Source organism: Coffea arabica, chromosome 8c (assembly GCF_036785885.1).
Source record: "Coffea arabica cultivar ET-39 chromosome 8c, Coffea Arabica ET-39 HiFi, whole genome shotgun sequence".
NCBI classification, from domain to species: Eukaryota; Viridiplantae; Streptophyta; class Magnoliopsida; order Gentianales; family Rubiaceae; genus Coffea; species Coffea arabica.
The window spans coordinates 45,983,849-45,999,406 of NC_092325.1; the positions used below are offsets into that span (position 1 = coordinate 45,983,849).

The 15,558-nt window shown below is 37.6% G+C and overlaps 2 protein-coding genes across 4 annotated transcripts; both read left to right on the top strand.

Moving 5' to 3' along the window:
* The first annotated feature begins 5,330 nt into the window (after nucleotides 1-5,330).
* On the top strand, nucleotides 5,331-6,150 carry LOC113707438 (uncharacterized). Its single transcript, XM_072063706.1, has one exon. The coding sequence runs from the start codon at nucleotides 5,580-5,582 to the stop codon at nucleotides 6,051-6,053; it is 474 nt and encodes a 157-aa protein (XP_071919807.1). The 5' UTR covers nucleotides 5,331-5,579; the 3' UTR covers nucleotides 6,054-6,150.
* Nucleotides 6,151-6,488: 338 nt separating this feature from the next.
* On the top strand, nucleotides 6,489-12,390 carry LOC113705573 (embryogenesis-associated protein EMB8-like). Of its 3 annotated transcripts, none has more exons than XM_027227476.2 (8): nucleotides 6,489-7,077; nucleotides 7,181-7,309; nucleotides 7,550-7,681; nucleotides 9,278-9,420; nucleotides 9,524-9,621; nucleotides 9,706-9,800; nucleotides 10,241-10,294; nucleotides 12,056-12,390. In XM_027227476.2, the coding sequence occupies exons 1-8, from the start codon at nucleotides 6,517-6,519 to the stop codon at nucleotides 12,248-12,250; spliced, it is 1,407 nt and encodes a 468-aa protein (XP_027083277.2). In that variant the 5' UTR covers nucleotides 6,489-6,516; the 3' UTR covers nucleotides 12,251-12,390. The 3 variants fall into 3 exon arrangements, with proteins under 3 accessions (XP_027083277.2, XP_071919643.1, XP_071919644.1); XM_072063542.1 differs by having other exon boundaries at nucleotides 11,376-12,091; XM_072063543.1 differs by lacking the exon at nucleotides 12,056-12,390 and adding an exon at nucleotides 10,397-11,331 and having other exon boundaries at nucleotides 6,490-7,077.
* Nucleotides 12,391-15,558: the final 3,168 nt, after the last annotated feature.

A 15,558-nucleotide genomic window follows, 5' to 3' on the forward strand; every position in this document is an offset into this window, starting at 1 on the left:
ATTTATATCTTGAAGTAGTAGCAAGTTAACTAGTTCCATTGCCATATGATTGATTTAGTCAGTGTAAGAAAGAAATGTGTGGTTTTTGGTTTGTGTGGGGGCTGCTTTGAATGAGGGGCGCTGTATTTTTTTTATGTTTTATTTATACGTTTTCTTCATGAGTTTCTCAACCTAGCACTAGCACAAAGCTTTTGATTCCAACTTTTGTGAGGTGAAAAAAATTATTGATAAGCGGGTAGTAATAGTAATAGTAAGTTAATTTAACAAAGGAAAAAATAGACAGGTGAGGTGGTTATTAGTCAAAGAAAATGATGGATGAGGCAAAAGAGCAGAGAATGGTGTCTGCCCTTCTAGCTGTTGATGATGACTCGTGAAGATGCTGCCAGGTACTAACCGAGCTTTAGGTTATCATGGGATTAATAATAATGCCTGAGTTGTGGTAAAATAAAATGATGGATAGCAGTGGAGTAGCATCACATGCCACGGCAATAGTCTATACTCTATAGGGAGCTTTTTGTACGAGGGTGCAGGAAGCGGGAAGTGGGCATGCAAGGAAAGATAGGGTGGATTTGGATCCAGGAGCCAGGGAGGACCTTCCGATATTTATGGCGGCTCACATGCCATTTCTTTTGTCCTCCGTTGCGCCAAAGCTTAGGTTGCGTTTGAATTGCGTTTTTCGTCATTTTTTATGAAAAATTATTGTAACGATTTGATATATATGAAAAAAAAAAAGTGATAGAGAAATGTGATTACGAAAAACAATAATATTTTCTAACGAAAATAAGCAATTCAAGCAAGGCCTTAGGATTTTTTTTTTCCCTTTTTTGATGAAGCAAAATGACGGCTTATTTTGGGAGTTGGAGATTTGGGCAGAAAAAAAAAAAAGACACAAAATTTGCACCTCAGGGCTGTTGATGAATACATTGTTTGTTACAAGTAATGCATTGGCAGGGCTGTTGTCGTTTGCTAGTGGCTACAGAAGCAAGATGAGGCGAGAAAACAAATATGCTGCATAATAATTTAGAGGCAGCTAACAGAGTGCATGGTAGAGCGCCTCAAGCCCTTTCCTTTAAAAAAAAAAAAATGCAAATACCATTTGCCATATTTTTGAATGTCACAATAATCTTTGGCTTTAGCTGTAAAAATTATCCTTTTGATCAACCTGGCTGATCTTGTGTTATATTTGGCTAGAGAATGTGATATGAAAGATCTGCAGTGAAAATATGAAGGAATAAGATGTCATTGATAATATTTGCTAATTGGGTGTAATATTATTAGAGCAAATTATCTGGATAGCCATTAAACTTTTACAATCGTTGAGCTTTGGTCACTAAGCTATTAAAAGTCTTGGTTTTGGCTACTGAAATGACTAAAATTAAGACTCGAGACCATTCCATTAGATTTAGTCGTTAAATATATCAGATCTGATTGCCTACGTGATTCCCAAGACAAAAGAAAAAGGAAATTTAGAAAGTTCGACATGCATCATCATCTTCTTCTTATTCTATAAACCTAAAGGAGTAACCATGAAACCACAAAATCTACTACTGTTACAACGAGGGAAAAGGAAATGGAAGAAACCCAACTTGGGTTAAAGGAAGTAGGAGCAAGCTGCAGCCTCTGACTCTGCCGCCATCCATAGCCTCCGTCCTCTAGTCCATTCATTGGTCGTGTGCGTCTATCTCGATGGTTTCAACCAGTCTTCTTTCTCCTGAAAACATAATCAGCCAAGCAACAATCACAAAAGTAGTAAAAGCTCTTATAAAATGGAGAAAACTCCAACCCAGAACAACCCATCATAAACCAGGTACAGGAGAAGAAGAAAAAGCAAGAATTTCTCAAAAATGAAGATGGTAACGAAGAAGAAGACTTTATTTACCTCCTCTTGACCCTCAAGAAAATCACACTGAAATATTCATCCAAAATATCCCACAAAATTTCACTCTCAATCTCGCTTCACTTTCTAGCTGATGACTTATCCTTGGCCTAATTATAGACGACTGGCCCATCAAATTCCTGTATAAAATTACTACAGAATTCGCTCAAAATAAGGTGAAATCCAAGGACATTCCCATTGATATGGTTGTCAAGTTATTCAAGTTGAAATCAGATTGCAAGACTTTGGAGAGAAGGCAAAAACTGTATTAATCATACGATATTTTTTTTGTGGGTAAAAGGGTTGTTTGTTGCCTCTAGGTGTTTTAGGGAAGCATTTGTATAAAAAGAAGGGGAAAATTTTGGCGTCGCTGGATTTGAGAAGAGGGATAATTGGAAAGAACAGATTGAAATGACAGTAAATTCGATATTTTTATGTGTTGAAAATCACGCGAGCACTCAGATCTGACATACTTAACGACTAGATCTAATGGAATGATTTCGAGTCTTAACTTTAGACATTTCAATGGTCAAAACCAAACTTTTAATAGTTTAATAATCAAAATTTGACGATTGCAAAAATTTAGTGACCATCCGGATAATTTGTTCAATATTATTATTATTACCGGCCATGATGAAAAAGGGACAAATTAAGTGGTAAAACGTAGCATGCATGGCAAAAGGGATCAAAAGTAGTACAACAAACTGGAAAGTAGACTACTGCTCTTCTTATTATTCGTCTCAATACAGTATAAGTCGACCATATATACAAGTATTATGCTTTGAACAAGATATTCTGTGGGTTGCTGTCTGATAGATTTCATTTCAGGCGATACCGACAAGATCAGCCTGTATTTGGTGTTTTCTGGAGTGATTGATGAATAGCGCACCCAACCCAATTGTTTGCGCTTTTCAAATGATGCACAACTGACCGCCAGGTCCACTGCATTTCTCCTAGCTAGTAGTAGTAGAGTAATATTTTTATTACTTGCCGGTATATATTTCAAGTGTCAACAGATCATGCACACACAAAAGTAGCATCAGGTGTCCTCCATCACCCCCGAGGGGATTAATCCAAATTGATCTTTCTTTCATGGATGCATCTTTGATGAATAGCTGCAACACAACTAAATAGCAAAACCTGCTTTTATAATTTTTTTTAAAAAAAAAGGATAATTTCACATACCTCCCCTGAGGTTTCTAACACTTGCACTGACACCCCAAGATTTTAAAAATTTCACTGACCTCTTCTGGCAAAGATTTGGAGCACTTTGCTTATATCATGATAGCTGAAATTAACACTTTGTCCTATGAAATTGGGACTAATAACTAATTTAAAATTGGGGAAAAAATGCATCAAAATTAGTTAATTATATTTAACTAGAATAACATAAATTTGATGTCTAATTAAGCTAATTAAAACTTCCATTATAGAAAGGTACCAATTGAGGAAGAAATTTGGTGTCATTTTTGTGACAGGTATGATTTTACAAAGATGATTGAACAAATTTCTAATATTGTAGCCATGTAACTAGAAGGGAAGAAATAGGGAAGAAAAAGATAAAGAAAAAAAAAAAGAAGAAAATGGAGACAAAGTGAAGATGCTATTCATTTATTAGGAGTAACGGTGATTTAAAGTAGAAATCAAAGTATAAATTTCCTTTTTGTCTTAGCATACTATTGCAAAGTGTTCTTGTGAATTGGTTTCAAGAAAACTAATATATTATCTACAATACATTATGAATTTCTTTACTTGATCAGTAGATTTTTTAGTTGGTAATAAAACTAAATTCTTGTTCTTCATGTATCCTATTGTTATGTGTAAATTTATATTATGAGAAAGGGATAATAGAAAGATATTAAGAGTTGAAATAAATTTTGGTGTGTTGTTTTAAATCTTACATTAAGTAAAAGTTGTATTTTGTTGTTGAAATATGAGGGTGAATTCCATGATTCTCCTGTATGGTTTGAAGAGGCCATAATTTCTACTAAATGTTTTCATTATAAACTCTAAATGCAGCACAAAACAATAACTTTATATGCACCCAAACCCTTGCTGCTCATAATCACAATCTTGAGGGTGTAGATGCAATTGTGATGTTTATATACACTTCCAGCTGAATCAAAAACCTGGCAGCTAAAGCTTGCAGGTAGCCATTGCTATGGCTGTTAAAACATTGCTTATGTTTCCATGTGATGTTTGAAAGTTTTTGAATTATATTGACACTCCCTCAACTTTACTAATCATTTCAACCTTTTGATAACTTGCAATCTTCTACTAATATATGGACCAAGAGGGCAATCATGGAATAAAAATCTCATCTTACTATGAAAATAATCTTTTAATCATATTTGGACTGAATTGTTATCTGAGGGTGGCCATTTCGGTTCGGCTAGTCCGAGGCCCTATCCTGTGCGGTCTCCTGAAACCCCACATCGGCACGTTGAATACCAACACGAATGCAACCTATTTTACCACTTCGGCTAAGAACTTCGGGTCATACGTCGAGGTGACACCAGAATAACAAACAACTATTGAAGGCGGGAAAGGGCGTCTGACACAGGTCATTGGAATGATAAAAAGCTGCTCTGACACCTGCCGTCCGTATCTGACCACTGCCCTTATGCAGCTTCCCACACTGACCAGTTAGATCAACCTGATACGATGTCCTTGTCAAATCTCTGAGGACCTGTGTTGACAGTTTCTCTCTCCCAATTGTACCCTATAAATACCCAACACCTCCATTGAGGAGGGGGATGACCAATTTCTGGTAAAACTTTACTAAGTTCATCGTCTACCTTATTGCTTCTTTCAAACCGAACTAACTTAAGTTTCGGAGTTACACCGGGAGATTCAGCCCTTCCGGCAATCTAAGCAGGTGACCTCGTCCTAGGAGCAGTCCCGGATAAAGACGCTTCTCCAGTTCGGAAGACTCGCTTCAGCAAGACGGAAATCACCTCTTCATTATCAAAATCTCAAAAGCAAGGGGTGATTAGTGAAATTTTTAAAACCTTAGGGGGTGTCAGTGCAAGTGTCAGAAACTTGAGGGGTGGTTTGTGAAATTGTCCCTTTAAAAAAAAAAAGAACTACGCGCTCACATTTGCCTTCTGGAAAGGCGCAATTTCACTAACACGCACGGAAGTGCCGCCTAAAGAAATTCCTCAAATTATAGCGCAGAATTCGTAGTAAACATGTTCACGATTTTTTTTTTTTTTTTTTTGTAAATCTATCACGGTTTTATCTCCTCGTCTTTATATTTTAGGTATTTTTATCCCCGATTTTTATGTACTTTCATGACTTTTTTAAAATTCTACACGATACAAGCAACAATTCGGAGCATTCCACAAATGTCTGTCACTTTGAGAATTACAATTAATATCTTTGATGCTATCATAATCCATCAACAATTAGTAATACATTCTGCCAAAGTAGGGGGAAAAAAAAAAGTCTTCTGCCCGATGCTTATTAATTTAGGAATGACTAATGAATGACCGACAATTTGGAAATAGGCGGCTGGTAGGAAATGGGTAAGCAACCCGCGAATGGAACGGAACAAAAAGAGCCTTCAACTGGTGTTAGCTCAACTTCCATTCCAATATTCCATGACGTACGCGCAATTCGATTTGTCAAAGCCTGAATCACGTACGCTATTTAAACTTCCATCCGGGCCAAATTAACTCTCAGTGCATTTTGCGATAGCGAAATGGCTAGTGGGAGATCATCTGCAGCAGATCAAGAACGTCGGGAAGGTGCAGAAGTTGTTTATGGAGCTGAAGCATGCTACCAGCACTCCATACAACTCCTTGAAGAATTGGGGTTTCCCAAGGGAGTGCTTCCCCTGCAGAATCTGGAAGAATGTGGAAGGGTTCGGGCGACTGGATTCGTGTGGATGAAGCAGAAAAAGCCGTATCAGCATTTCTTTACTGGGAGCAATACCCTCGTAAGCTACGCAACTGAGGTGACTGCCTACGTAGAGAAATTCAAGATGAAAAAGATGACAGGAGTCAAGAGCAAGCAGCTTCTTTTATGGATTCCCATTGCCGAAATGAGCATTGATGATCCGGATCATAAGAAGATTTACTTCAACACTCCCCTGGGAATTGGGAAATTCTTCCCCATCACGGCTTTCATGACCCAAGAGGAGAAGCGCAAGTACTTGGAAAGCACCGGAGAGTAGAATTCATTCAGTAGATGCCGCCAATGATCCAACCAACATATTGCTTATTACTACTATCTCGATAATAATAATATACCGCAATTATTGCTTCTTTTTCCTTTCCTTTTTCTTTCAAAGTAAGTTGTAAGGTGTTATTACTATATGTAAAATCATGTTATGCTTAATTAAAAAAATATTTATTGTTAAATAAAGTTACCGTGTTTAAAATGATGCGGAGAAAAAAGGCGAGGCCGGTACTAGTAGTATTTTAAAGAGTTTTTTTTTTCTAATTGTGTACAGTACAAGATGGTATAAATTATTTATACTATTTTATAAATATTATGAATATATTTTTTAATCACTTTTTAAATACATAAACTAATAAATAACTAGTAGGTAAGAATGCAAGAAGGCGGCTAACTACTTGAACTCAAATAGCACGCATAAAATGCACCGAAATCTAGTCGGCGGAAATAGGAAAGAAATGGAGCCAACATCAACCGAAAAAAACATCAACCGAAAAAAGAAGGATGATTCTTTTCTTCAACTTTTACTTTGGGTCCCAACCACTCCTCTCTCCGCAACCCATATACATATCTCCAACTTCCCCATGGCGAGAGCCTATTTTTACATAGGCTCCGCCACTGCCACTTCCACCCCGCTCTCCTCCTCCCCCTTCCGCCACCGTAAACTTCCAGCTCACAACCATCGCTCTTCCCCTCCTCTCCGCTCCTCAACCAACACTACCACCCCGTTGACAATGTCCGACCAACCTACCCCTCACCCCTCCCTGGAAGTTATCGGTGGAGCTCGGGACTCATTCCTCCCAGCACTCACAAGCCTTCACACCCCTTATCATCCTTACCCTTTTATCGCTTGGAATAGACACGTGGAGACCATCTTTGCCGCGTTTTTTCGTTCGCTCCCTGATATCAAATTCCGGCGTGAGTGCCTCCGTACAAAGGACAACGGCACCGTTGCACTTGATTGGGTCTCCGGTGACCGAACTCGCTTGTCTGCCGTTGCCCCCGTCCTCATTTTGCTGGTAAGCGAGGAGTGCTTCATCCACAGTCCCCCTTTCCTGTCCTGGTTTTGGTTTACAAGTCATTGGTCTGGTTGCGAGCGTTAATTTGGTTAATTGGTTGCAGCCAGGTTTGACAGGAGGGAGTCAGGACTCGTACGTGAGGCATATGTTGGTGAGAGCAAGGAGCAAAGGATGGAGGGTTGTGGTGTTCAATAGCAGAGGATGTGGTAAAAGCCCTGTCACCACTCCTCAGGTACTACTACTGTTCCTCCTCGAGTATCCTACTCAAGTTGCAATCTTTTTTTTAATCACTTTTCCGTTACTTGGTGCTCATCGTTAATGTGAATCAACTTTGAACTTGATCAATTAGTTTTTTGTGCGTATAACAAAGAAGATTTAGCTACAACTATAATAGCCTTTTTTTGGCTTGAATTGGACAAGAGAATTTATGCTGCTTTATTTTGCAAGAATCTTCGAGCTGACTTATTTGCAGTTCTATTCGGCTTCATTTCTTGGAGATATGTCAGAAGTAGTGGCACTTGTCAACAACCGGTATCCGAAAGCCAATGTCTATGCTGTTGGATGGTCTCTTGGCGCCAATATTCTTGTTCGTTATTTGGGTCAGGTATTCCAACTAACTTTTGATATCCTCTCACCCTTTCAGTTTCAAAATTTTTTGTTTCCCTGATCTAAAATAACAATGTGGCGATGCTAATATGTGTTAAAGAGCTTATTAGGCTAGTGAGGTAGATGTTATTTCAGGCAATGAGTACTTCCATCACAAGTTATAGGTTTGCAGGTGTGATTTTCTGTTTTATTTGGGAAGGGTAGGGACACAAGGACTCTCCCATCTCAAGCGCACAAACAGATTTTTTTTTTAATCATAAATGACGAGGTATATGAAGTGCTTTGTATTCACTGGCAATAAATTATAAGTGACTAGTTGTTTGAGAATTTCATGCTTTAACATCTGCAACACTTTGCAGAAGTTTGTGGGAAAATTAAAAAAAGGAAAAAAGAAAATAAAAACTTTCATGAAACAAGAATAGAAGAGAAGCAAGAAGACAAAAGTTCTTTCTTTAGTTGTATATGGGAGGTTAGGAGATTAAAGAAGGTCATATTCATTTTTTCTTAATATGACAGCTTAAGCAAAACTAAGAAAAGAAAACCTAATTAGATGGTGTTGTGTTAAACTTAAGTTTTGCTATCTTGCTGCCTTTTGGTGCACCATATTCGATAAAGTTAACTCTTTTGGTTGTTTTAAGTTCCATCAACGAAATTGAGAAGATAAAAGCTCTTGTACTTCAAGTCAACAACATTACCTTGATTATCCATGGCATATAGTTTGTCTGTGCCATTTTATGGACAAAAGAGTTGGTGATAGATGGGATAATTAGTGTTCAGGAGAAGGATGCTGAACAGCACTAGAAAGGGCAAACATGGCAAAAGTTATTCAAAACTGCACGTTACACAAACCAATAAATGTATCCCAAGAGCTAGTTCTATGACACCATGAAAGGGTTGAAAAGACTTTCTTTGTGTTGGATGAGGATGTGTATATCTGTGGTTCTGTTTCCTGAAATAGAATACAAGGGGCCTGCCCATGGAGCATATGATCAAATATATCATGCCAAGTATCATTTCCTCTCGTCACTTTTGACAGTTATTCTTCATGAACGGAAAAAGTTCAACCATGATGACAAGGCCAACCGGGACAAGTGCTGTTAGCAGTTTCAAGTTTTCATGTTGTAATACTACAGATGTCATAGTAAAAATGTTATTAAATGTCTGTCCAACTAAGAGTCTGGAAGCTTTGTTTCTTCTTTACTGTGTCCATTCATTAGTAACTGATCTATTTTGTTTCTCTATCTCTGTCGAGCTGTGCTTACCTTCCTTGCAATGCAAAAGTCATGACTCTTTCTCAGCAACTAGATTTTACATCTATACTGAAGAAGGCCACTCACCTTTTAGAAATTATTTCTACTATATCTAGATATTGAGATTATTCATACTTGAAAGGGTTGTCAGTTTATATGCAGGAAACTTGTTTGAGGTGTAAATGCTTCATTCACATCCAACTGTAACTTTTGGACATTGCATTAATACAAATGTGGGCTTCTAGCTGACTCATTTCTTTGCAAGAGGAATTGAAATTCATATTCAATAGCTTCTGGCTATCAAATTTTATAAGTCTCAGTTGTAACTTCTTCTATTGCTACAGGAATCTCGATCCTGTGTTCTTTCTGGTGCTGTATCATTATGCAATCCTTTCAACTTGGTCATTGCTGATGAAGATTTCCGTAAGGGCTTTAACATTGTTTATGACAAATCCCTAGCAAATGGTCTCTGCAAAATTTTCACCGAGTAACTCACCAATTCATTAAGTTTCCCCTATTCCTAATTATGTGTAATTTGGTTATAATGCTTTCCCACATTGGTTCAAGGGATATATCCATTGCCTTTGCAGGCATGCTCCTTTGTTTGAAGAGATGGATGGTGAATACAATATCTCAGCAGCTGCCAATGCCAAATCTGTCAGAGAATTTGATGAAGCTCTAACACGAGGTAACTAATACTTGTGCTGGAATAGATTGTTGATATGCATCGTTACTTACTGGCTGCTTCAACTTCTTTTCGTAATACCTGCAGTGTCATTTGGATTCAAGTCAGTGGATGACTATTACTCGAATTCAAGCAGTTCAGATTCCATAAAGAATGTTTGCATCCCCTTGCTCTGTATTCAGGCAAGAACATTCTGATGATATATCGTATTTTTTCAAAGAAAATCTTTTTGCTCTGTATATCCCAACAATACTGAAGAATGCATGATATGTTTTACAATCCTATCAGTTATGTAGAATAAAACTGCAGTGCGAGGAAGAATACTGTTGATATGCTTCTCTAAGTTTTTTTTGGTAGTTTTGGAACTTACCTAAGGAACTTTATGTGGCGATTCAAAAATTTCTGCTTCCTTTTTCATTTGACTATTCCCCAGTCAACCCTAGGCATCTTCTTATTTTGAAGCACTAAATTGTTGATTTATCTTTTTTTAATGATTGAGGATAAGGAGCATAATGGGTGGAAGAATGATAAAATTGTTGGGTTTTACTACTCCTGTTTGAATTATGTCAGCCAAAAGTAAAGCAGTATTACGAAAATAATTGTTTGTATATGTTGCCTACAGGCTGCAAATGATCCAATTGCTCCTTCTAGAGGAATTCCTCGTGAAGATATTAAGGTATGCACAACTTTTCATGTCTATTGTCAAATGTTGAGTAGAAGTTGGTTAATTTTTTCAATTTATCTGAGAGAAAGTCTCGTGTGCTCATCTAAAAAACAGGATTGACAGATGTTATTTTTCGGCGCTTCTAGTGCTGGCAGTAGACTATTGGTGTCACATTTAGGCAACTATCAAAATGTTGGTAACTCAATATATTGTTTGTGTTAAGGACAATAATTAAAAGAGCGATGCAGTCAATTGGTTCTGTCATCCATGAATATGTATATGGCTGGAACTCAGGAATTGTACATATATATGGATTTTTCCTTTGACTATGTAAAAAAAAATTTCAATAAAGAAAATCCACCTATACCCTTATATGGCGCACGGTATGATGATGATGATGATTATGAATAGATTGGCCTAGCGAAGTATCTTAGACAAACTTTGCTGTTGACACTAGTGCAAAATGGAGAAAACTGAGATATTCGTTACTTGCATACACTGCTGTACTCCTTTCTCTTTTCGTGTTAAATTTGCTCGATATGAGTTCTCGGAGTTATGATGTTTTTCCCTTGAGTTTTTTTATTGTTCCATATCCCACGTGCTGAATCAAAACTGTCATTCTTTCACTTGGCCTACATAGACGTGTTTATGGCTCTGTTGTACTTCATTTATTTTGATGCCAGTTGAAGTTCTCCAGATAATCAGTATTTTGCACTTTTACTTTTTCTCTCAATATCGCCTTCTCACATGACAACAACTTGGCTGATTTCTCTTGTATTGGCCATCTGGTTTTGTTTAACAAATCCTTTGTTCATACCTTCTTATCTCTCCCTCAGATCATTTTGTACAAAAGTTATTAGAGTCTAGCTTGTTTATAGCTGACTAAGTACTTATTTCTGATTTCCATCAAAGAGCTCTAAATACAGCTTAGACGCACTCCTAAACCTTCTGCTCTGGCTTCTGCATTATTTATAGTAGTATGTTTCTCTATTGAGGTGATTGGCATTTTGCCCAAATATAAAAATAATAATAGATGCCTTGGTTTTTTATGCGACTGATAGCCTTTCCATCTCTAAAAGTACTGAAATTTCAGGCTACCATCTTTAAGGGGAAAAGATGATGAAATATATCTTGAGGATGAGTATGTTTTGACGCAGGAATTCAGTAACACTGATCATTGGGACAAAGGGAAAAGGTTGAAAAATCTTTACTGTTTGGTTATTATTGAAGATAGGACCATTTGCATCTATCTCTCTTTCACCTTCTTGAGAAATCTCAAGAGACAAGTTAACAAACCTAAACCCCGGACCAATTGCATCTATCTCACATACTAGTTTTCAGTGTTTTTTTGACTTCTCTTGTACTTTGTGGGACCATCAATATTTTTATCTTATAGGGTCTTATTGACTTTTGAAACATACAAATTGGATAGCGACGAGGGTGCTGACTGTAACCCACTTGGTTTGATTCCTATTCCATTTCTCACTCCTCAGGGGAGTTTGTTGTTTCTTCTCATGGAGTGCCATATGCATTTCATGGATGATGATGCTTTTTATCATTCATTATACTCCATGTAGTGTAATGTGCTCGGACGGTGTTGTCATTTTCCAACGGAGGAGAACCGATAAATGAAATATAGACAGGCATTTGCATTTCCTTGCTGGTTTTTTTTTTTTTTTGGGGGGGTTATGAAAACCATGCATGGTGTTATTAAAAATCCTATGAGCAATTTCGTTTGACCCTGATTGATTGAGTTTGCTCTTCCTCCCAAAGGCAAACTCGAATTGCTTATTAATAGTCACACCCAAAGGCGGTCACCTAGGATGGGTAGCTGGTGGTGAAGCTCCCAGAGGAGCGCCTTGGACTGATCCCCCGGTGATGGAATTTCTTGAACATCTGGAGCGCGCTGCTGCTTGCTCGAGCGTCGGATCGGGTGGCCTGCAACATGTCGAGGCATCCCTTTATTGATCTCTCCTCTCGAGAAAGTACAAAGAACGGGTACGCTACCGTCCAGGACATCCGATCGGTTTCTCACCCATTCATTGTATTGTGTTGGAATCGTTGATTCATTTCATTCATTATATGCATTTATGGATGTTACCTCAAAATGAAGAAAATGTAATGCAGATCATACACACACACACACATATATATATATATATATATATATATATCATTTCCGACGAGTCTATCTATCGCTCGCTGACGTCTGACGTGTGCGCGCGCGTCATGTTGTTTTTTATTTTTTGATTTTTTTATGACAACTGCCAAAACTTGATGAGTAATTGCCATCTATTTTATTCGCTTGAGATCCTCGGTGACATGTTTTATATGTCAATCCAATGCCACCAATAGTGTTGTGCCAAGTGTCTTGTTATTATTTACACATTAATTTTTTAATAATTCAACTTGGCTTGATTTAATACAAGTTTAAATAATAACATGACACTTGGCGCAACACTATTGATGACATTGGATTGACATAGAAAACATGTCACCGAGAATTCCAAGTGGATAAAATGTCACCGAGGATTCCAAGTGTATTTTATCCGCCTCTTCACTCTTCAAAATGATGACAATCTCTTCAAAATGATGACAATCTGGCACCCGCGCGTGCGTGTCTCTGACCACTCAGCAGGGTAGATTTGATAATTTTCCATCCTATCTTAATAGTAATAATAACAAGAACAAAAGGGATGGGAAATAGGTTCGAAACAGCATTAACGTTTGGAGATTCTTTTGGTACTCCGTGCGGCAAAACCTTGAATGGTGCTGTTACCGTGGCTGCCAAAACTGGAACCAGGCACGTATCAGCATCACTATCCATATGATATCCATCCATATGAATGGTGGAGATTTCAAACTTGGACGATTTATTGCATGTGGCCCGATATCCCAGCCAAGTTCCCTTCCCTGGGGTTCCGGCTCATGATGTTCTTCCATCCGAAGACTGAACAACAACCATCCATGAGCAGGGCTCCTTGCAATTTGGAGGAATGCTGGTCTCAGTTGACTTTGTGTTGTTGTCGTTGAGTCCTGATCGTTGCCGGCTCTTGCAGTACTCCTAGTACGTGTTTAAAGCATGGCAATCCAACGCAGCATAACCCTTACCCTTATCTTAGCCAAAACTTGCGTGCGTGCCTGTGGTCCGAATGTTGCAAGTTCCCAGCAGAGATGCCTTTGTCCTCCCAAGTTTTCTTGACATCAATCATTATCCCTTTTTTTTTTTTTTTTTTTTTGGTGTGGAAGCTGAGTAGTCCAACCGTGAAAAGTTTTTTCCGCCGTTGAAAAGTCCAACCACACTGTTGGAACAATAATAATTTAGATACTCCCTCCGTCCCGTTTTGTTAGTCTTGGTTTTTTTTTCACACAGATTAAGAAAGTGTAATTAATTTGGTTGGAAACATAAATTTAGATTAATAATTTCCTAAAATACCCTTATGCTAATCAATGTAGTCAATGTATTCAATGTATTGGAAAAGTTCAATGTATTCAATGTAATGGGTTAGTATTTAATAACAATGTATTAATAACAAGATATTTAATAAGGGTATTTTAGATAATTTGAAAGATTACTACATTTCTTAATGGGAAAGTGGACTACAATTTGGGACGGACGAAAAAGGAAAACAAAACTAATAAAGTGGGACGGAGGGAGTACCAAATAAGCAGCAAGCAGTAATACTACAAAATATCCCTATGAAGCAGCAGCACAGGTTATCTTCGAGTGTTTGGCGCTCAGATAATCAATCACGTGGAAAACAAATCCTACAAACCTAACAAACATAACATGTGACCTGAAAATGTTTCTTTATCTGAAGAAATCATCATTTCTAAAGGAATGCCATTGAAGATGAGGATGGGACCGACACTGACAAGCTCCCCGTTCCAAATTCTGCGAGTAGGAAGAAATACAAAAGACGCACGATGCCGTCTGGATTCATGTGGTGGGACAAGCACCATACGTTCATACGAACAAATTTACTGTACTACCCTTCTGGCGTACCACACACGCACACCATCTCTCTCTCTCTCTCTCTAAAGGCTTAGGCATATAATACTCCTATATCGTACGGCATGATGTGACTGTGAATCGTCTCAGAACCACATCCGCATCATCCTAAACAGTACACCAAAGATGATCATGATTTTTTTTTATTAACAAATTTTATTTCATAGTAGTATAAGTTGGCCCTTTCTAAATACAAATACAAATAGAAAAGGCGTCTGATACAGTAGTAGCAGTATTAAGTTTTTTTTTTTTCCTAATCTTTAATAAAAATTATTGTCAATGTTGGGTCTCTTTGTAAGAAATACTGCCCCTGCTATAATTCTGTCCTGACCCTGATAGCGAGCTTCAGATCTCCGCATGCAGAACGAGAAATGTGTGTCTAGAAGGGGCAATGATACAAAATCGGTCGCTCCCGTCTCTGATCTAACAAATGTGATTTCTCATAATTTTTTCATAAAAAAAAGTCGATATTTTTTTTCTTTCGAAAGGAAAGTATAACGACAGATTGTGTGACCATAAAGCATTGATTAAACTTTTAGATCATGCAGTGCATTAATTCCTCAACAGCGTCGTCATCGGTGAATGAAGATATATATACTCCCTCCGTCCCGTTTACCTAATCTTGATTTTTTTTTTCACACAGATTAAGAAAGTGTAATTAATTTGGTTGGAAACATAAATTTAGATTAATAATTTCCTAAAATACCCTTATGCTAATAACGAAGAGTGCATTGGAAAAGTTCAATGTATTCAATGTAATGGGTTAGTATTTAATAACAATGTATTAATAACAAGATATTTAATAAGGGTATTGTAGACAATTTGAAAGATCATTACATTTCTTAATGGGAAAGTGGACTACAATTTGGGACAGACCAAAAAGGAAAATAAGACTATCAAAGTGGGACGGAGGGAGTATATAATTGCCTAATGCTAAATGGGAGACTACTGAATATCCCAAGAAGGAAATGTTCCGTTTTAGTGAGATTGAAAAATATCTTTAGAATAAGGAAAAAAATATTTAGTGAGATAGCACAAATGCTGGAAAGGTCCCAAATGGAAAAGAATAGTACTACTGACATTTAATTCCTCAACTTGGGACTCCCCAAACACTTGGATTGCAGGTGTACGTAGCTGTGCAAAGGTTTTTCTTCTTTCTTAATTCATAAAACTAACAAGCAATTTCCTGAAGTAGGAAGATCAAATTAGTAGGAATGGAGGGCGGAAGCTTTTTCCTTGGCTACCGTACGCAAACAAAGCAAGC